Here is a 23,323-nt window from a genome sequence, read left to right on the forward strand (position 1 = left end):
CAAACCCGTTATGTCATCCGCTCGCCTCTATCACTACCTGTGGAAGCCGCCACCGCCTCCAGCTGCCGCTGCTTCCGGCCGGCCAAGCGGGGAAAGGCAGGCAGGCAAGGCAGGCAGGCAGCTCAGCCGCCACGAGCGCTAGGATCCTTTCGCCGACTTTCTCTCCCGGCGAATGTGCGGGACTCGACGAAAGAAGGAGGGGTAAAAGGGGGCTGCCGAGGGAGCCGGGCCACTCCTCCGCGGGCTCCGCAGCGCAGGCGCCCTGGCAGCTACCGCAGGCAGGGGGCGGCAACATGGCGGAGTGAGCGGCGGCGGCGGCGGCGGCGGTTCTGGCTCCACAACAACAGCGGGGGCTGCGGTGTGGCTCTCTGGCCCCCGTCGCCCTCGCCGGTTTCCTCCCTCGCCCGGCTGGTAATACCGCGGAGGCTCTTCCCGTCTCTGTTGAAGAGGAGCGGGCGAGAAGCTGCTCCGGCTAACGGGGCAGCGGAGCCCATAATAATCTCATTATAGAGTCCAGCGGGAGAGCGGCTCCTGGGACGGTCTTTCGGCGAGGCGGCGGCGGCGGCGGCGGCTTGGTCCGGTTTAGCGGCCCCGCCGGCGTTGCTCCTGCCGTGGTCTTGCAGCTGCGGTGGAGGCGCAGCTTCTCGTTCAGGGAGGAGCGCGGCGACAGGCAGGGTCAGCAGCAGCCGAGGCTAGATGGCGAGCGACAAGCCCGTGACGGGGCCGGAGTCGCAACCGGCGGCTCTCATCCCGGTCGGGGCCAGCAGCACCGGCGGAGCTTCAGCCCCGTCACCTGCTCTAGCAGCGGTGGCTGGAGGCGGCGGCGGGAGCAGCAGCTCTGCGGCCGTGATGGGGGAGCTGAGGGCATCGGGCTCCGGCTCTGTCGTGCTGCCGGCGGGTATGATTAATCCGTCCGTGCCCATCCGCAACATCCGCATGAAATTTGCCGTGTTGATCGGACTCATTCAAGTCGGGGAGGTCAGCAACCGGGACATCGTGGAGACCGTATTGAACCTGGTAAGGGGGCTCCACCCCACCAGCGGGGGCACGAGCAGCCTTCCACCCCTTCCCCATAGAAGGGAGCGCTGCCAAGCGTCAGTCTTCCTTTGGGTTCACCTTGCCTTGCCTTGCCCGGGCAAGAGTCTCTAGCTCTGGAACTCCCTAACTCCACTTCTGTCCTCTTAAGTGCTCCGTCATCTTCTCTCCTACTTTTCCTCCCCTCATTTTGACACATCCTCCAACAGCCCATAGAAGAGGGGTGGAGTTAGGAGGTCTTCTTGAGCTACTTGGAGGCTTACCTAGGAAGTCTTTTTATCTTCCACTGGTCCACAGAGTGCTCCTGTAGCTTCACAGGCCTGCTTTGCCCTTAACTCACTTCTGCCTTTTGCCATACTGGTCTTCTCCTTACTGCCTTTTCTATCAAGTTGTTCACCTCCTCCTTGAACTTGATCAGGCCTGTGGCAGCTGAATCTTTTACATCCAGAAATGAAAGGTTTTTTTTCACTGAGAATTAGTAGTTACTGCTTTTCTAGCATTGAGTTCCTCCTTTGCAATGATGAAGTTTGATTCTTTTAATTCCTTCCCCAACTTTGATGCTCCAACTCCCTTCAGAGTCCATCCAACCCTATGATTTTAACATCCACACAGAACTGTATCATCTGTAAATTAACTTGATTGCCTTGCTTACAGTAATGTATAGGATGTTGCTCTGTCCCATAAAATTGCATGGCCTTATCTGTTGCTTTTCCAAATACAGTATTTTATAAAATTAGATTTAATTTTATTTTCAGTTTAAATGGATTATAAATGGCTTTATTGTTAAGAAGAGGATTTGATATTAATTCCTTTTAATTGTGAAACATTAAAATATAGCTACAGATTGCATTTCTTTTCTCTAGTTGACGTGTGAATGTTGCTAGCAGTTTGGTTTGACATATTGAAAAAAGGGGCTGTGTCTTACAGTGTTAATGAGATGACCTATTATTTCATTTCACTGGGAATGAATTATCTGATCATTTAGAATAGATTTTTTTTTAAAAAATCACTTTCATACCTAAATTACCGGTATGCAAAAATGTCCCCTCTTTAGAGAAGGTAGCATTTTATATGGAACCCTAATTCAGTTCATGGTGTGCAAGAGTTAATGCAGAAGTATATGGCAGTGTTCACCTCTATCTGTACCAGAAGTTTATTGTCTAATATCAGGGAGAAAAATAAGAATTTAGAAATGATTTATTTCCAGTTATATATAATTTGATGCTTCTGAATGAAAGATTTGCTGTGATAAAACTGATGAAATAGCTGAATAAATGAGAATATTCTATCTTGATGGTAACATGAATAACCTTGCAAAAATTTGGGGGTGTTTTTGTGACTAAATTTTAAACATTCTATGCTAATTTATTACTGTGGCAGAAACTGAAATAATCACTTGGATATCTCATATTGTCTTGATATTTAGTAAATGTTATCTAGTCTTACAGAGTGACAGTGCTGTTAACACAGTTAGAAATGGGATATTTAACATTTATAGCTTATGGATGAGTGAAAGTTAAAGCTCTATTGGCTTTTATGAGGTTTGTGACTCTAAGATAAACTATTGGCAGTTCTTCAACATTCACATCAGTTTGTCAGTTTTCAAAGGTGTCTTTTAAAATAAACACTGTTATTTAAGTTGCAACATTTGTTGCATTTATATAAAGATACTGCTTATTTATTTCAGTAGAGCTGTGGAATAAGGTTATCAAAATAAAGCAGCTTTCATTCATTAAGCAGATTATGCCCTGGACATAAAGTGTTTAATCCATTTTCTGAACTTATGTATTGTTTTGGCATTGCAGAAGCATAAAAACCTCTATGAACCTGTTGATGTGCCAGGTAATATTTTATCCATTCATAAGCCAGTGACAAATTTTGTTGGAGTATCCTCTGTTACTACATATTAATATGTGGAATTCAGTCCCACTTGTTTTTTTAAAAATTTTTGGTGATAAACTGCTATGATGGTTTTTACATTAGAATTGGTTACTAAAATATGCACAGGATCAAGTTATGAAAGAATTAACTTTGTTTTTTTACTATGCTTAATACTTCCTGAGAGGATATGTTTCAATATAATTTTAAAATATATTGTTGCAGAAAGAATGCATTCTAGTTGAAAACTTGAAATGGTCCAGCACTAATAATGTTACTTAGCTGGAAACGTAATTGGATAATGAAAATAACAGGCTCAAAGAGGACTCCATGGTTCAAATCTGAGCTACATATGTTTTCTTCTATAATGGTCTTTCTCCATCTACACAAAGAGCTATTTCTATAGGTTTCTTAAGCCTATTTGGTCTAGGTTAAGGCACTAGGCTTAAAAAACAGGAGACTGTGATTCAAGTCCTGGGTGACCTTGGGCCAGTCACTCTCAGTCCAACCCACCTCACAAGGTTGTTGTTTGGAAAAGGTTGTTGTTTTGGAGTCAGAATAAGTGAATTTACTGCAATTTAAATTGTAATGCAAGCGAATAATGTGATTTAGGTATATTATGGGATTTTAGATGGTACGATTGGAGCTTCATCTTAAATTGCTCTTTGTGAAAATATCTCCCTACAGAATACAAATTAGAAGTGACAACCCCATATAAGATATATGTATATGTTCATAAGAACAAGATTCAATAGCCTCTTTAAAATGAAATATTCAGCTTCTTCAAAAAAAGGTGTTTTGATTAATGTTAAAAATGACAAATCGGAGAAAACTAGTGGTTTAATGTCATTAAACACTTTCTAATAAATCTATTTTCATGTACAGTATTATAGAAAATCCTCTATTGAACTGAAAAAAAAATAATTGAATTGATTTGAATTCAGTTTGATTTGAAAAATTGATTCCCAATCATAAAATAAATTTGTAGATACAATTTGATTTAATGATTCATTGATCTAATGTGAAAAATTGATTAGATTCAGAGATTTAATTGAATAATTTTCAGTTCAAATATCTACTTTGAAGTTTCATATAACCAATTGATATTTGCAGTAGGAAAATCTTATGGAACAAACACATTGTTAAAAATGTAAAGCTTTTTGGAGAATTGCTTGTTGCTGGTATTTTATTATTTCATTACAGATTATATGCAAGTGATCAGTACAGGTAGTCTTTGATTTACAATTATTTGTTTGGTAACAGTTTGAAATTACAGTATGACAGCACTGAAAAAAGTGACTTACTACCTTGCATTTAGGACCATTGCATTGTTCCTGCAGTTTTGTGACTGAAATTTTTTTCACTTGGCAACCAACATGTATTTTACAAGGTTCAGTCTTCTGGGCGTCACAATATCTCTGTGACCTTTCTAATCTGCTTCCAGCAAGCAAAGTCAGTGGGGAAGGTTGCAAATCTGGGTCATGTGATGTCTTGCTTAACAACTGCGTGGGCAAAAGAGGTGATAAAATCAGGTGCAGTCACTTGATGGCTCACTTAGTGACCACACTGCATAATGACAAATTTCCAGTTCCAATTATAGTAAGTTGAAGACTACCTGTGTTTTACATATTACAGTATTGTTCAAGTAGATACTGCTGATTTGCAAGTGAAAATGCAAAATTTGGAGGAAATTTCATATTTAGGTTTTATAATAGATATTCTGGTAATTAATTATAAAATAATTATAAAGGCATTTTAATTGCTTTTAATAAACCAGTTGTAAATATGGAAGGGCACCAGTTTTAAATACAGTAGTATTTACTGACTGCTGTGCAGCAACCATTCATAGCTGTGATAATGATAAATAAATAACTTTGTGGCGAATTCTTGCATTTATGATCTTCACAAGTCTGTAAAGCAAAGGGAAGCTGAAGTAAAAGCATAAGTATAGTCATGGTTTCCCTTAGTGACTGTTTTGCTTAATGACTGAGTATTGGTCCAATTCTGGTTGCCAAATAAGGACTACTAATGATTTGGAGCCCTTGGGCCCAGGTTTTTGGTAAATATAAATTAGCTCAGACATTTTTGCTAATATGGATCTTAGAGATTATTAATATATAGATAAAATAAACGATAATGTCAATTTGGTAAGTAGCTAATCAAAGGCTAAATATTCAAGGATTTTTACAAATCATGTTGCTCACACGTTAATAAGTTTTTGTACATTTACAGTGGATTTATTTATTTAAGCTCATTTACAGGCCACATTTTTGTAGAGCAGCATGCAATAGATATAAAACAAATTTTAAAATTTTGATAATTCAAAAGGCCAGGCTATATAAATACAACTCTACTAATCATAAGGTAAATTAATTGTCAGAATACTAGAGTAATTACTAGATTGTCTATTTAATAGAACTGTGTACTGCTTTGGACTTGATTTGAGGAAATGCTTTAAATATATATGTAAATAAGATACAGTAATTCATAAAGCAGGATCATGTGGCAGCTGCAGGGAACTTACTGCATTGCACACCTCTGTTAATTAATAAGATAGAACAACGAACCAGCAATACAATTGCTAGGAGGAGGACTTCCTGACTGATTAGCCTAGCCAAATTTTTAAAAAGTGTACATAGAATGTCACCAAAATGAGTGTATACTCTGATAGGAGTACTACATATATTGAAGTCTCTGAAGGTAAACACAGGAAAGAATGAGACTGGGACATGACAAAAAGAGAAAAGTCTGCAATACCATGTATGGTGAATATATTTAGATGTCCTAAGTTAAAAATGGGTTCCAGCATGTTCCTTTTAAGCCCCTTATCACAAACTCTTGTCCAAACTCATGTCTGAAGTCAAATATAATAATGATACAATTATTTGCCATTTCCCATTTGCAATCCCATTTGCACTACTCAGGTGACCCTAAGGATACAGACAAACCTCCAAGTGGATTCAATGACTCTCTAAAACAGGAGTTTCAAACTGCCAGCCTGTGGGCTGGATGCATCATAGCAACACCGTGCCCACCCCATTGCTGGTAATGGCAAAAAAGTCACGATACGTCATGACACGTCATGTGACATTGCGAGTTTGATACTCCTGCTCTAAAAGAATGCAAATGACCAGCTGTCTGCAAGGAATATAAATCCTTCCATTCCCCACCATCCAATCAGAGCTGAAGAAGCTTCTTGGATGAGAAGTGAAATGTCTTCAAAGAAAAACAAGAAAGTCCAGTTGCCTTTTGAAAAAAGCACCTTTGGGATTGCTTTGTATAGAGTAAATAATTTTGATTAAACTATTTGTTTATAATATTTTTCTAGCATATATTTGATCACTGATTTATTGGTGTAATGAGTTTTTTTTTTAAAAGTTGCTGATTCCTTTTTTGATTGTATTGAATGGTTCTAAGAAATATCAGAGTAAAGTTTTGAAGATAAATGTTCTGTTTTTATAAATGCTAAGCATGTCAATAAATCAAATTATGTCCTGTTAATTAAATGAAATTGTCTGAGCTAGAACTGTATAGGTTAATAAATCCCATGTATCACATATTGAACTTTTATGCATAGTTAGAAAAATAGTAGATAGAGAACAAGACACAGAATGTTCCAAGTTAGAATAAATTATGTTTTATTTTTTCTTCTCCAGTATATTTATTTTATTTATTTATTTTTGGGACTTATATGCCGCCCTATCTCCCGAAGGACTCAGGGCGGCTGACAACAATAAAAAACAACAGTACAAAAATTAGGGTAGTGTCTCCTGTTATTTTCAAACTCATTATGCATATAAACGTACTTTTCATATCATATTAAGAAATGACATACAGTAAGAGTTACATTAACCTAACTAGCATCCTTTTGGGAATTGCTTTCAGGAACGGTGTATATCACTTTTGTTATAAATGATATATTACCAACAACCCTATGAAGCAGTGCCAAATTCCTTCTGGAAGCCTTGCTAAGAGAACTTCAGGGAAATGTCTAGTTAGTCACCATTCTTTTTATGCCTCTGATATTTTCCTATGAAATAATTTGTAGTTGGTATGCAATATATCATGAAAGTAAATAGAGAGATGCATGTGCATTTGCTCTTAAACAACTAGCTCTCTGCAGTACTAGTTATATAAAGTACAATTTTATTAGTTTAAACAACTTTTGAAAAAGCATTTTTTCACATCTGATTTGGAATTTAGAACAAGATTTTGAAGATGAGACCGGGTTAAACTTTTAATGGTTATCTTTGAATTCTGTGATTAAATTGGTGAGCTGGAATACTACATAGCTCAAAAGTTAATGTATTTACATACAAGTAAATAAAACATTCTAAAACCTCTTAAATCAGCAATGTCATACATGATAGGTATATATTAAAATAAATATAGGGAGAAGATAAGACAATTATTGCATTGGACATTGCTTTACTTATATAGTCAGGTTGATGGCAGTCATTCCATGCTTATTATGTGAGTTTTGAGAAATGCAGGGACATGACAAATGTTTTAGGTCGAACTCTTAAACTATACTGAACAAAGCTGATACCATTTCCAAGGATGTATGGGATTGTACTGATTTTATTTGGATGAATATAAAAGGGTTTCAAAGTAGCATATTTGTAATATCTGATTTCTTACAAGGATGCAACTTAACTGTTGCTGTTTTAATAAACAACAAAACCTGAAAAATTACATTGAATTCTGTACATGGTGTAAATTTTCTGGTCTTCATGTGTTTCCTATGTTTCCTAATAGCTGCCATTTAATTTTAACAATGAAATTCAAACTACATATTCTATCCTCCAAGAGAAATGTTTATGACAAAGACCCTTCCATATGACTAAGCTTGTTTTTTTCATGGAAAATTGACAGGCAAAAGATTGACCAGCTCAATATATGAGGCACAAGAAATGATATATTATCCAAGAGAGTCAGAAGAAAAACTTGATAATGCACAGATGAAGTTGAGCATCTAGAGAAACAAGCAGGATTGTTCTTTCTCGAAAAAAGTCACAAAACTTTTGTTAAAAATATGTTCTATCAATTGGATTCATTTGCTACATAAACTCTTATTCTCCAGGTAACTTACCCTATCCTAGGCTCATCTAATACTATTTCTTGGGGGAAAAAACCTACACACAAAAAACCCCTTTTGACCTGATCCTTCAGTACTGTTTATCTTCCTGCTGTTCCACTTAGTTAGAGTGATATCTTAGGGCTGACTGTGAAATATTTATTAAGTCTATTGAGGTGAAAGGAATAGAGCCTAGCCCTATAGCAGGGCTTGGTTCCCCTGTCAAGAGAGAGTGGTAAGAGAAACTAATAAGAGAGACTTATAGATTCAACTTTCTTGCTTGTTAACACTCTCCAAACTGATCATGCACTGCAGTAACTTCTTTTGCCTAATTCTACTAGATAAATGTTTTCTCCCAAAGCACCAATAGCTGTTATTATTATTATTATTAATTTTATTTGTATACCACCCTTCTCCCGAAGGACTCAGGGCGGTGAACAGGGCAATACATGTTAAAAAGACAGAATACGAAAATTAAAAAAGATTAAACAAAATGCCCACAACTCTTATAATAGGTTAAAACACATTTAAAAGTAATAAAAACCCAACCCCATCCCATCAGGCCAGGCCAGCTTGTTCAAAGAGATACGTCTTTAGATCGCGCCGGAAGGAGCGAAGGTCGGGCGCCATCCGGAGCTCAACCGGAAGACGGTTCCATAAATCCGGCGCGCCCACAGGGAATGCCCTCCCCCTGGGGGCCACCAGTCGGCATTCTTTGACCGGTGGCACCCTGAGGAGGCCCTCTCTGTGGGAGCGTATTGGGCGGAGGGAAGTTGATGCCGGAAGTTGATGTTCAAATAAAGTAAATTGATAATTCCTAATAACTAATAATCAGTTATTATTCAGGCACCATAATTGATTAATTAGTGAAATTGTAGGCCTTGAGAATAATAGCCTCGGTGCACATAATATTTAAGTAATATGTATGTGATGGAGATGAGCACCGGCCCCTAGAGTTGGAAACGACTAGCACGCATGTGCGGGGGAACCTTTACCTTTACCTTTATGTGACTTTTGACTGAACAGATTAACAGCCAGCAAAATGTGCATATAGAACACCAAGCACATCTGAAACTGAAATTTCCCCATAGTTAAGGAGTGTAACCGTCAAGACTTCGTGGAACCATACAGTGTAAAAGACCTAAGAAAATAGATCCAAGAGATCATCCTAGGGCAGGAAACTACAACTACAGCACCCTGTTGGATACCCTTAACCAGCCACTTTGTTTTTTAAACATCTCCATTGAAGGAGAGTTAACTACATCCTTCAGGTAATCTGTTCCATTGTTTAACATTTGTAACATCAGGAAGTTTTCTGGTGTCCAATCAAATCTACTTTTTTATAACTTCAACCCATTTTTGAAAGAACTCTGCATAACAGCCCTTGAAGACAGTGATTGTGCCTCCTTTCAGTCTTTTCTTCAGGCTGAACATTCCCAAAGCCTTTCTCCATTCTTCACATATTTTTCCTTGTAGGCTCAATATTATTTTGTTGCATTCTTCTAAACACATTCCAGTCTAGCAACGTCCTTTCCAAAATGTAGCATGTAATCTCTGAATATTCTAGGTTTGATCTAACCGGCACAGAAGAGGAACAATTACTTGTTTGAACTTCACCTGTTGATGCATTTGCTTTGCAACAACAGGTGATGATGCATCTTCACTTGTTTGCATTTGCTTTACTTTTTTGTAGCCACATCACACTGTGGCCTGCCCTTATAGCTGTGGAAGGTGAAGCTATCACACTTCCTTCAATAAGTCAAGGTTATGCAAATCTTATTTGTACTTCTATATTTTTATTTTTATTTTTTTAATCCCATTTTTAATCCCATTTAATCCCATTTTTAATCCCGTAGTTTCCATGTGGTAGAGATTTTTCAGTCAAGGAATTAGGATGTTAAGAGAACTCAATTTTGCCTTTAAAAAGGAAGCCGAAAAGTTAGAAACCGGAGTATGGATATTGCAGCTGCGATGTTTCAGTCTGAGTCTGAAAGACCTACATATTTGTTTGATTTTTTGGGGGGGAATAATTTCCTTGTAAGACTGGAAACATTGGCATATTGGGTTATGCTCCTAAAAATCCATTGTCCAAGGAACACAATGCACTTTCAGCAATTGACTCTCTTTATATAATGTGTCATGATGAAGACCATTTATTCTATCAAATGATTTATCTGTACAATTTTTTTTGGGTCCTGCTGTATTGTTGGCTGCTGTGCTCTGCTGTTTCAGTAATTTTAACTTTTAATGTTTTTAGATTTTATGGCATGGTTTCATTTTGAAAGTTTTAGTATAACCTTCTGTTAAGTCTGGCTGTTGACATATAAAACTTTGAAATATATAATATAAAGATAATTGTGAAATTGTAATGGTTATTAAAAATGTTTTAATAAAATAAGAGAATATAGGTATGTATCAGGTATGTTACATTGTTTCTAGTATTTTTCTAGAACATGTAAAATATAATTCTAGTATACTAGTGCTTTACCGTTTTCTGATATTCTGACTGATGGCTGTGTATGTATATCCCAATACATACAGACTGTATTATTTGCAACTGAAACAAACAAAGAAAAAAACAATTTGATCAGCCTTGTATCCATATTCTTATTTATGCCGTAGATAACCAAGAGCTAGATAACCTTCCAGCAGAGCTGGATCTGGTATATGAAAGAAAGAAGCTAGGTATATGAAAGAAAGAAGCAAGGCGATCAAACCGGTCAGTCCTAGAGGAGATCAACCCTGACTGCTCTTTAGAAGGCCAGATCCTGAAGCTAAAACTCAAATACTTTGGCCACCTAATGAGAAGGGAGGACTCACTGGAGAAGAGCCTAATGCTGGGAAAGATTGAGGGCAATAGAAGAAGGGGACGACAGAGAATGAGGTGGCTGGATGGAGTTACTGAAGCAGTAGGCGTGAGCTTAAATGGACTCCAGAAGATGGTAGAGGACAGGAAGGCCTGGAGGAACGCTGTCCATAGGGTTGTGATGGGTCGGACATGACTTCGCAACTAACAACAACAACAGGTGTTTTCTACTGTTGCTTTCTACTCTTAATTCTGGAAGTCTTTTACATTTAGAAAAGTAAAATAATTTTTAACTGAGCTGTTTGAATAAGGAACAATAAAAACTAATATATTCTTTAACTGACTGACTTTTAACTGAATATTTATTGTATCGTTATAAAAGATATTTAACTTCAAGGATGGTAGTTTTGTACTGTTTTTATGTTAAGTTATAAGATATCTTTTTAAAAAGAATACTAGGGACTATGCAAAACAACGAGGTCTATAACATATTTTTTTTAAAAAAAGTTAAATTGTTTTTAAAATTTGCAAATCTGCAGCTTAATTAAAATAAATAATATAGAACCTTGGTTAAACCTATTTTAATGTATGTTACAGCTAGACTAATTTCTCACCCTGTCATACTTTTGTTATAAGCATTTTCATAACATGTGGGAAGGCTCTTCTAGAGGACATACTCTCTTTCTCTTCCTTCCTTTTTTTTAAACACTTGTGCTAATTAAATCTCAGGATACTTTACAACATCATTGATGGTTATGTGGCTTTCCTTGACAAATTCCCATTTGGATAATTATATTGTCTATGTAAATGCACTCTGTAGTTTTTAGTTGATATAGGGATCTTCCTTAATTTCTTAAGGAAGTATGGAGTTTTGCATGTTGTTTAAAATAGTAGTTGAATTCCTATTACAATTGTAGTTTACACTTAATTGGTTTAACATCATAAAAAGGTTTAGAATTTTTTTAAGATAAAATGTTGGGAAGGTTAAGTCATTAACATTTAGATTCTGAGCTTGTATTGGTGACTTATGCATATATAATTAGCAATATTTGTAATATTTCATCAAAGCTGCACATATTTTAATTAGATATTGGAGTCTGAAAATACACATTTACTCCTTAATATATAAAATGTGATTTGTGTACTTTATATATAATCTCACACATATTCTCAATCTCTGTTGAACTTAATGAATGCCATATTGCTGCTATAGAATTTTTAGACAGGATGAACAGATTCAACAAGTGTATGTCAGTGCTTCCACAAACTATAGGGAACTGTTGAGTGAGGTACCACAGGCTTTTATTAAGGCTCTGTGTTGTAATTATAAATTATATGAATGAGAGTTAGAAGATATTATATCCCTACAGCCTGCAGGGTTTTTTAGGCTAAGGCAGGTTACTTAGCTTCAAATGTGCTTTTCTGCAAAATTTAATATTCTTGAAACTACTCAAAATCTTACTGGATCAATACTGATGGTTCTACAAAATATAAAAAATGCTTTCATGTATAGAGACAGGTATAGTATAGGCTAGAGTATGATTTCTTCTTATAACCATTTGGTTTATGTTTGTCCTACTTCCTCTACTTTTGACCCATTAGTAATTAGAGTTCATTTTAAATTTGTGCTCATTGTTTTTGTTGTTAGTTGCGAAGTCATGTCCAACCCATTGCGACCCCATGGACAACGTTCCTCCAGGCATTCGTGTCCTCTACCATCTTCTGGAGTCCATTTAAGCTCACGCCTACAGCTTCAATGACTCTATCCAGCCACCTCATTCTCTGTCGTCCCCTTCTTCTATTGCCCTCAATCTTTCCCAGCATTAGGCTCTTCACCAGTGAGTCTATCCTTCTCATTAGGTGGCCAAAGTATTTGAGTTTCAACTTCAGGATCTGGCCTTCTAAAGAGCATTCAGGGTTGAACTCCTCTAGGACTGACCAGTTTGATCGCCTTGCAGTCCAAGGGACTTGCAGGAGTCTTCTCCTGTGTTCATTAGGTTTTGACAATTCTAGAACTGCCCTCAAACAACAAATATGGGATATAGATGTCCAAACAAATTTAAGCAAGATGTCATAATTCATTGTATCCCTCTAGCTTATTATTTATCATCCATCATGATTCTGAAATTTCTTAAGACCTTCACTTTAGCCAGGGTGAATTCAATACCCTTAGGTATACATCACTAGCATAGTTGGCAGTCAGTATGACAATGGCATTAAATAATCTAATCTTGGTTGCTGTGTTTATAGCGGACATGGTCCATACTGAGCGCATTTGACTCTTCAATAGAAATTTATTATGATACATACCACAAACATGTGGTATCCCTAAACAATACTGTTAACATCTTTAGAAACTTTTACAACAACGCTAGGTGCTGTGCAAAAGCAGAAAATTGCAATGCTGATTTATTTGCAATTATAACTCTTATAATACTCATTCTAATTCTGTTTATTGATGCTTTTGTCATAGTTATGCAACTACATACATTTGAAAATACTATATGTTACTTTAAAAATAAAATAACATGGATATGTTGGACGTTCAAATAAATGAGCTTTTTTAACAAGTGTTTCTTGGATTAGTGAATTAGAAATTTTATAGTTTGTTCTTGTAGATAAAATTACATTGGATGATAAAAATATCCCCATTTTATATTAATGATAACAAATTTTAATATTTAGCATTTATAATTTGAATTTCATTTTTATATATTTTGCATTTTTCATCATTAAATAATTGAGGGACTGCAGGATTAAAGGGTACTGGGATTTTTGGACATTGCACTGTTATATGGGTGGGGAACACAAAACACTTCTTGTCATGTCTTTTTAATTTATCTTTTAAACTGAATTTTTAGTCTTCTCCAAATCTATTCTCTACCCCCAAAGTTTGCTAATTGTTATATAAAATCATACTATTACATGTTAATAGTTCCTGTTAGTTTCTTAATATCATCTGATCTCAGACATCTCAAGAGAGTTGCATCATCATCCCCTGGGATTTCAATCACTATTTGCTTAAACAAAAGCACAAACCTAAACAGTTTTTAGCAGGTCTTTCCTTTTCTTATTTCCATGCTTCTATTAATATAGTGGAATATTGTTTACATTAAACACTTGCTTGACATATTCTGCAAAACACTAAAGAAATTGTCTTATGCAACATGCTGTTGCAAAAATAGCCTTAGTACAAACTGTGTAATGTTTAGCCACTATTCTGTAGTAATTTTGATAATTGATACCAACATTGCAAAAGCAGAAATTCCCCAAGGTAGAGGCAGCCTACAATACTATAAATACTAGTCCCACATTCACAGTGATTAGTATGTTTGAAGTTTAACATCCATTTGCTCAAGGTTTCCAGGACAAAAGCAGTGTTTTTAACTTGTAATTGTCATCTGATAAATGAAGAATTAGAATTAGAAATGTGAAGGTTCAGAAGAAAAAAAATCAACACCTTGACTGAACCCAGTTTGTGCTAACTATGAAATTTTTTGGAAATGTTTTAAAAAGCCCAAGGAACTGTGTTCTTTTAGAATACTGAGCAAGTAGAACAGGATGCACATATGTTTCTGTCTTATATTAAACCCAAATATTTTATAAATATTTAATAGATAAATAATAATAGGCAGATTGCATCAGAAGATTGTATAACTTCTCTGTACAACAGTAGAGAAGTTTGTCTCAGTCTGAGCAGACTCAGTTTTCAGAAATAGAAATAGAAGTCAATTGAAGTGTAACTCTTAAATCTGTAGCAAACCTATGACATGCATGTCACAGGTGACACACCATAATTTTTTTATTGACACATCAGGTGCAATCCCAAAACAACTGGGGCACCACTTGAACACAACTGGCATTGACAAATTTGCCATTAGTCAATTGCAAAAGGGGGCCTTACTAGGAACTGCTTCCATCCTGCCACAATATCTGTAATACCATCAAACATACACATCTGCCTATCCCATGTCTTTGGTAAGGACTTGAGATAGGTAGACAAAAATGCCAAATCCAGTCTGAACATCTGGCTGACTGTGCGATGATCAATACTACTGCTAAGCTTGTAAGCCGCCCTGAGTCTTCGGAGAAGGGCAGGATATAAATGGAATTAAAATAAAAAAATAAAATAAAAATAATAATAATAACAACAGCAACCATAACAATAATACAGACAAATACATGCCACTAACACCCAAGATTTAATCATGTTTGATAAGAAAGACAAAAAAGTCTGGTTAGTGGATGTGACAATACATAGATAGAGCTGAATAAAAGAGAAGTAGAGAAAATCAGAAAATACAAAGACCTGCAAATAGAACAATTATGGCAAAAGAAAGCAAAGACAGTACCAATAGTAATAAGTGCCTGGAGTACCAATCATTGGGATTGACAAAATCACCATCAGTCAATTGCAAAAGGCAGCTTACATCCTGTGATGATACCTTTAACACCACTAAACAATAACATCTGCCTATCCCAGGTCTTTGGGAAGGACTAGATAGGTGGATAAAAATGCCAAATCAAGTCTAAACATCTGGCTGACTCTGTGGCCAGTCATAATAATAATGATAATGGTGTACATAAACGTATTTCTTATAATAGAGTGTAATATTTAAAACATTGGAACAGAACTAGAGAAATTGAAACTATCATTTGATCTTAGAAATAAAATTAGGCACTTTACGTCATAAATGTTTTGACTGATAGAGGAAACTATACTGCTCAAAAAAATAAAGGGAACACAAGATAAGACATCCTACTATTAAATACAGTACATTGTGTTGTTTAAGTGTTCCCTTTATTTTTTTGAGCAGTATATATTGGTGCTATGCAATGCTTCAGAGTGGATAAGCTGCAGTTCATTTTTTGTGGCCCTTGCAATCATCTTTGATCATGTATCAACATGAGAGAGAATGTTATTTATTTATAAAATTTATAAACAAATTTATATTTAGTATTTGATCCATATAATCCATGATCCATATAGACATATTTGGTGTCATGAAAGTCAGCTGGGTGGATTTGGGCCAGTCACTTTCTCTCAGCCAAACCCAGGGTTGTTGTGGACAAAACAGAAAATGAAAGTGTATTAGCTATGTTCATTGACTGAGTTATTTATAAAAATAATAATTGTGGGAGAATAAATAAATATATGCATAAAGGCAATACTACAGTTACCTGTCATTTTGTAAATATATAAAACTGTAGAGTACCCCCTAAAAGATGCATAAAAAGACACCTTGCAGAAACTCAGGAGTGTTCCGATATACAAGGTAGTCCATTCAGTTTCTGACTCTTAATATTTAAAGTATAATCTTTAGTCATTGAGAAGTTTCCTACATCTTTATTTTTTAAACAAAATCAGGCTAAAATTCTCTACTGTATATATTCTAATAAGTATTTTTGTTTCACATTTGGGTAAGATTATTGTAGGATTGTTTGGCAAAGTTTATATTGAGTCAGGATTGCATAAATCACAAAATGGCTTAATACAGTGTGTAAGGTTTATATGTTGGCCTAATTCATATAATATGTTCAACTGTAATGTGGGATATTTAGTCTTTGTTATGGGTTATGTGTCAGGTTTATATAATTGATGGCTTAGCATATTGTACACACTCAGATAATTACATTAGACTCGAGAAACAATATTTAAGCAAATCATGGCTTAATATGAACCTCACCATATATGTTTTTCTTTCCTTGTTTCAGGAGAATGGGCTGTTACTAAGAATAGTTCAATTTTTTTAGTAGTTTAATTTTGTTGTCTATTTTGCACTCTCATTTGGGCTAAATACCTCACTGATGTCTGGATGTTGATGTCAAAACAGGTGGTCCTCATTATACAGGGTTCCATCCATTACCCAGTTTAATATATCTGCAGAGTAAATACAGCCCAACTGTTACTCACTGCAAAGGTTTCGTGTGTTTGTAGTTTTTGATGCTTAGAAGAGGACTTTTGAAATGTCTTTTTTGTATTTTACCTACAAATGCAACTGGTGAGATGGGCTTTTATACATTCATAAAGTTTTTCAAGGTTCCATTATCTCCAGTTTTTTTTATTCACATTCTTTAGGTTGGTACAGAAAACTATGCAAAAAATAAGAAGCACTTGTAATATAAAATTAATTCAGAAAAGGCTGTTTTTCTCCTGTCTATTGGAGAAGAAGGAAGGGAAGATGATTCTACTCATTTTGGTTTGTATGTCTCTAACTGGCACATTGGTCTTGTCTTGGTAGATTAATCAAGAGGAATGCAATATTTTATCTGGTTCGTATGACATGCTAGTGAATTTGGAGATAGTGAATTCTTAAAGAAGGGTATTGTAACTACAATTTATATTGATGGTTTGTAGTAGGTTATTTTTACTATAATCATAGTTCCATATTTATTTTATAACTTAGAAAATTAATATGGCCACCCATTTTCAAATCATAACTCTAGGTGAATAATAACCAAGAAAAAAATAGTAAGAAATCACATGAAAGTAGACCACCAATACAATAAAAAACAATTATTGATCTTTGGCTGAAACAAAGATTATCTTTATACTAATACAGTAACTGAGGTAATTCATAGCATAAAGCACCAAAATGCACATATCAAGTGAATAGATTAGTAGCTGGGAGTTGAGCATAACAGCTATATCTCATATTTAGTTTTCCTTCTTCTTATTTGGAAATTATGTAAAGTGGATCAGGATCATTTGCATTTGTTAGTTGTCACATTAATTATTTGAAAGTTGGACAGAAGTCAACCAACTATGAGGCGAAGCTGGTAAAAGAAATTTAACTCCAAAGAGGTTGAATAAGTATGGTAGAAAAAATAATCCAGAAAATTTCCCCAAGTGCATTGTTATGGCAAGAAAATTGGGTAGCATCCCTTGAATGCTGCTGACCCCTTTATTACCTTGATTCCCACAGTATGCAGTATAAATTTAGTACTAAATCAACTGAACGCATTTTCTAGCGATTGATGTCATTGCTTTCAGATTATACCTACCAATTGGAGACAAAGAAAATACATCCCGCAGCACTGATGTCTCTATTTTTTATAAGGACAAAACCTATTGTAGAGCAGAAGTAGGAACAATAAAAACATCAGCAATAGTGATAATATAATTTTAAAAACTTGTTCTTTAAATTGGTAATTTTGAATGTTTCACGAAGAAATAATTAAACTCAACTAATTTTGAACCTAGTGTTCTATTGTTAGTGGTTAACAGTTGTATGAAGTTGCATAGCTATCTGTATGCAACATGGAACATTCATGCAGAACTTGAGGAAGGAAAACATTGTCCATGTTGGGCTATAAATATGCTCTGAACTATAGTAATATATGTGATATTCTATTATATCATGCCACAGGGAAACAGATATAGGAACCAAAGTCTGTGGCAAATCCAGATGACAACTGCTTTTAATTATATTGTGAAAACACTGCCACAGTATCTATAACATCAATCATAAGTTCAGGGAAATGTATATTTGCTTCTTCTCTAGTGCTGTATATGGCATTAATTGTTGGCAATGCCCATGACTCTCTGCATTAGATAAACTCGGCAGTGTCTCCTAGAAGGATAAATCAATAAAAAATGTACATCAAAAATAATATCCAAAACCAACAGGAAACTTTTAAGCTATCTAGGATACTTTTAAAGTGGCATTCTTGAATAAAAGATAATAAGAAATCCTGACTTCACTGTGAAAATTTTGAACTAGAATTCAGATTTAACAATATTTCTTTGGAACGGAGATCAAGTTTTTTTTATTACACTGTTACTTAGAAAACAATTGTTGTGCCTTGTTATTTTGTTAAACTGTTCTGTCTCAGGTCTCTTTCAACTTTTTCCCCAAAGTACTATATTTCACAATTACAGTTTACGTTTTGTAACTGATAAAGAGCTGTGATCTGCCAAAGCTTTGCTTGTACTTTGTTGTTTTTGCTTTAATTGACCTAATGAATACTTACCATCGAGTGCTTCTAAATGTCTTGTAAACTGAAAAACTTCAGTTAAGAGAGGAGAAAACTCAAGACATATAAATAAATAGCAAAGGAAGTAGAGCTTACTGTTTCTTTCCAGCTTTCCCAATGATACTGGCTTCTGTTCTGTTTAGGAACTGGTATTAATTTGTTTGTAGGTGGGGGGGACACAGTTTTTTATGGAGAGGAAAATATTTGGAATTAAAAGGTTGCAGTTGAAAGTCAAATGTGAAACAGAATGACATCAAAATTGAAAATTAGTACAACACTGTCTCATTTAGCTCATACAATTATATATATGTTTTTTAAAAATAATTTTCTTGAAAGCTTGTTGTAGGGATGTTTATTAATATGTGCACTGAAGACTATTGTGAAATGCTCATGGCACCATTATTTCTCTGACAGTATCTGTGGATGGATTCTGTGTGGTGACATTTATTTGTACATAAACCAGTCTAGAAAGTTAAACTGCTTCAATATGTTTTTATTTATTTATTTAGTAATTATTTAGTAATAGAGGTAAGCCCTTGAAAAATGTATCCTATACCTCATTATGCTCAATGCCTTTTTTTATAAATAGAAGAGTTGGGCTACTGACCTTTAGTCTACATAAAGTTGTTAGATAGTATTTGGAAATGAAAAAATATATTTCTGTCATTGATGTATCATAATCTGAATGGGTTCCTGATAGACTATAACAATAAATATTAAAATCAAGACAGCATTGTAGTAATAATGTACAAAGTATTAGAGATGATATGAATCTATCCTACCCTGTATGTTTTCTAAAAAAATCTTTGTTACTAGCTTCTGATTACACTCTATATAGTTCTCTTAGTTAAGGTCCTAATAATATATAAAGAGACACTGAGTGAACAAATAATAGCTTGGTAGCTGTTAATAAACAATCAGTTCTGATTTGGGCCTGATCTATCCCTATATAAATCTTACCAAATTCAGCTCCCACCATCCCACTGAATTTCGTACCACAAACTATAGGCTTATCTTTCAATGCTCAACATACATTTCTAAAGACTCATTAAAAAAAGTGATAGAAAAATGGAATTTTGTTTAATTTTTCTCGCCTTTGTCATACACTCTACGGTATTACGATTGTATACACACGTTATGATTTTAAAATATATATTATTCTATTAATTTACCATTATATATTTTAATTAATATGAGACTATTTAAAAGAAGGTAACCCCTAAGAATACATTCATTTTCATAGATCACAAAGTAGCTTATGAACATCAAAAAAATTGAGTTAGTTTGCCTCAATCTTGAAAAGATTTAGTAAATTAACATTTTCTTTTTTTCTTTTTTAATTTTCAGTTGGTTGGTGGAGAATTTGATCTAGAGATGAACTTTATAATCCAAGATGCAGAAAGTATAACATGCATGTCAGAACTTTTAGAGCACTGTGATGTAACATGTCAAGCAGAAATTTGGAGTATGTTCACTGCCATCCTTCGTAAAAGTGTCCGGAATTTACAGACCAGTACAGAAGTTGGTTTAATTGAACAGGTGCTATTGAAGATGAGTACTGTGGATGATATGATTGCAGGTATAAATTATATAATAGACTATCATAATTGAGATATTTTTAACATTGTATATGAACATTAATTATTGAAGGATATTATCTGAGCATGTATAAGAGATAGTTTGGAATTAAATTATGATTATTGCTGATATCACTTTCTTAGACTCCGTTTTTAAATGTTTTTTTCTAATCTGCTCAAAAGTAAAATGTTGAAAGTTGTATTTAGTTATATAGGGTATTCAGAAAACATTTGTGAATTTGAACAGAGTGGTAATCAAAGTAAATCAAACTTTAAATTCGGCAGATGTTTAAAAAATGCTTTTTCTGGATTATAACACATTATAATGTTAAAAGAGCTTAGTATATACAAAAAATCTTGTGCACCAGGCAACCCCCCAAAAAAAATAAAAAATAAAATGCAGTTTTAGTGAGTATATTTTAAGCTTTTAATGTGTAGGTTATTTTCCAATATGATCAATTATTTCCCACAATGTTTTATATCATGAATTATCGATATTGAACTGTTTCTTTCAGAACCAGGATCTTAACGTTTGTCAGGATTTCAATAAGGATCTGATAATAATTCTTGAATTGTATTCAGGAACTCAATTCTGACATTCCTATTTTAGACACTAATTTTCAGAGAATCTTTAGAGATGCCCTTTAGAAACAAATATATTTTGTGTGTTGTAAAGTTGTTTAAAATAATGAATGAAATGAAAATAGGAAGGTAAATCAATCTTGGTGTTAATCTTTCCATTTATCTTACTGTGAATCCTAAAAGGAGTTTTAAAGCATCTGTTGGATTTTTTTTTCATCTCCATGGGAGATATTTTCATAGTTAGCAGTTGAGAAAGCTTCCATTCTTATGCCAACATGAAGGAGTTACTATGTTTTCCTATATTATTGCTATAACCTATTGTCACTGAATCAGATTTACTTTGACTTATGGGATAACTGTAAGTGTTGGGATTTACCTATATGTAGTTAAACCAAAATTATGAATTAAATATATGAGATTCTCAGCTTCTGTAAATGAAGAATTGACACTATAGCATTTAGAATAAAATGTAAGTATTTGATGACTTAGTCTGTACTCTGTATACTTATTCCAATTTTATCCCCAAAAGATGCTACAATATTACATTATATGAAGGCCAATAATGTACTGGACTTCTCTTCACTTTTTCAGTATCATTGCTATATGTACTATAAAGTTTATTATTAAGCTTAAATTTTGTAAAAAACAAGGATCCAAATGGATGATATGCCTAAACCAGTGGTTCCCAACCTTTTCTATACCCCACATCCCTAGAACACTTCTAATATATTCTCGCACCCCTTAAAATGTTCAAAATAATGGCAATGAATTATGCATATACACTATAATTTTGAAATTTCTAAACCCAAGTTTTCACACCCCCTGGAATATCATCTTGTACCCCCAGGGGGTGTGAGCACCCCCAGTTGTGAAGCCCTGGCCTAAAGAGTAAAAATTAATTTTAGCCAATTTTACCTTCTTTAATATGAAGAACATCTAACTGAATAAATGTGATAATGCTAATCAAAAGTCACTTTTAATATGAAAAAGAAAATCCTATGCCATTTTCTGTTCCACCTCTCTAATAATTTTATCATTCAGATATATACAATGCATATTTAGATTTTTATCACTAAAGCAGAAAGCTTCATAGTTCCATGGTCTGAAATTTAACATTTCCATCACATGTTTTAAATATGCAGAATAAGATATCAGGAAATAATCTAGTTGAAAATATTTTTTCCAGTGGAGAAACAATAAAAGTTTATTTTTTTATTTGTTAAGAAGTCAGACAATGCTCAATATTCACTCAGTTAAATTAAGAAATAACCTTTGGAAAATGTTATGAATTTAAGAATATTATTTGGAGGATGGAATATTAAGTTTTCAAAAGTATCCAATGTTTGATTAAAAGTATTCCCAACTATTATATGTTCAACTTTCTTTATTATAAACCTATTAAAACAATTTCATATTTGTTATGGAGAATATCTTGTAGTCTCTAAAAAAATTTGGAGTACCAGACATCAGTCTGGAGATCTTCAATAATCAGCTTAGAAAACCTATTAGAGGTAATTCTCGATTTATGATTAGAATTTCCATTGCTAAGCAAGGCCATTGTTAAATAAATCATACTCAATTTTGCAACCTGTTTTGTTATGGTTAAGTGAATCATTGCAGTTGTTAAGCGAATCATTGCAGTTGTTAAGCAAATTCTGCTTCCCCAATTGACTTTGCTTGTTGGAAGCCAGTTGGGAAGATTGCAAATGGCAACCATGCAATCCCAGAATGCTGCAGCCTTCATAAATACATGTTGATGGCCAAGTGCCTCGTGACCTTGGGGATGATGCAGCAGCCATAAGCATGATGACTAGTCATAAGGCACATTTTTGAGTGCCATTGTAACTTCAAAGACTATCTATAATTAAAGTTGCAACACATCTTGCAAATTTACAGTTACTACTTGCATAAAATTTCTTCCCTACTCCTCCCACCATCAGCTTTCTGTAAGTTGTTTGCCTATAGTAAAAAATAGTTACAAATAGTTATTTCAGTTCCCATATTTTTCAAGTTGGTTTACATACAGCTTGAGAGCCCAACACTTTGCATACCATGTTTCAGAAAAGACTGCCATTGGACCTAATAAATTATACATATATTTTATTTGAAATGGGATGAGAGAAATTTTCATTTAATCATTTAATCAAGTCTGATTTAGAAAAAGAAGGGAAAGCAAGAAATTGGTGGGTAGGGAGAGGGGGAAAAAGGGACACTTGTGAATACAAAGCTGTACATTATATCCTTTCCTTACAGTCATAGTCATTAGATGTAAGATGTAATTCAAAGCCAAAGATATGGATAATTGCCTGTATAAAAGTAAGATAACTTCTGGTTGGCATCATTAAGCAAATCCAGAAATGACCTCTTGTCAGTTCCCCTATTAATTTTGCT

The 23,323-nt window shown here is 34.7% G+C and overlaps 1 protein-coding gene across 1 annotated transcript in view; it reads left to right on the top strand.

Moving 5' to 3' along the window:
- The first annotated feature begins 695 nt into the window (after window positions 1-695).
- NBEA (neurobeachin) overlaps window positions 696-23,323 on the top strand; it is a 397,191-nt gene continuing 374,563 nt past the window's right edge. The window contains exons 1-2 of the mRNA XM_081327264.1: window positions 696-1,017; window positions 20,121-20,352. Of these exons, the coding sequence (XP_081183390.1) occupies window positions 697-1,017; window positions 20,121-20,352 (553 nt within the window). The 5' untranslated portion in view covers window position 696. The remainder of the gene's footprint in view (window positions 1,018-20,120; window positions 20,353-23,323) is intronic.

Source organism: Vipera berus, assembly GCF_964194415.1.
Source record: "Vipera berus genome assembly, chromosome: 4".
Lineage (NCBI taxonomy): Eukaryota > Metazoa > Chordata > Lepidosauria > Squamata > Viperidae > Vipera > Vipera berus.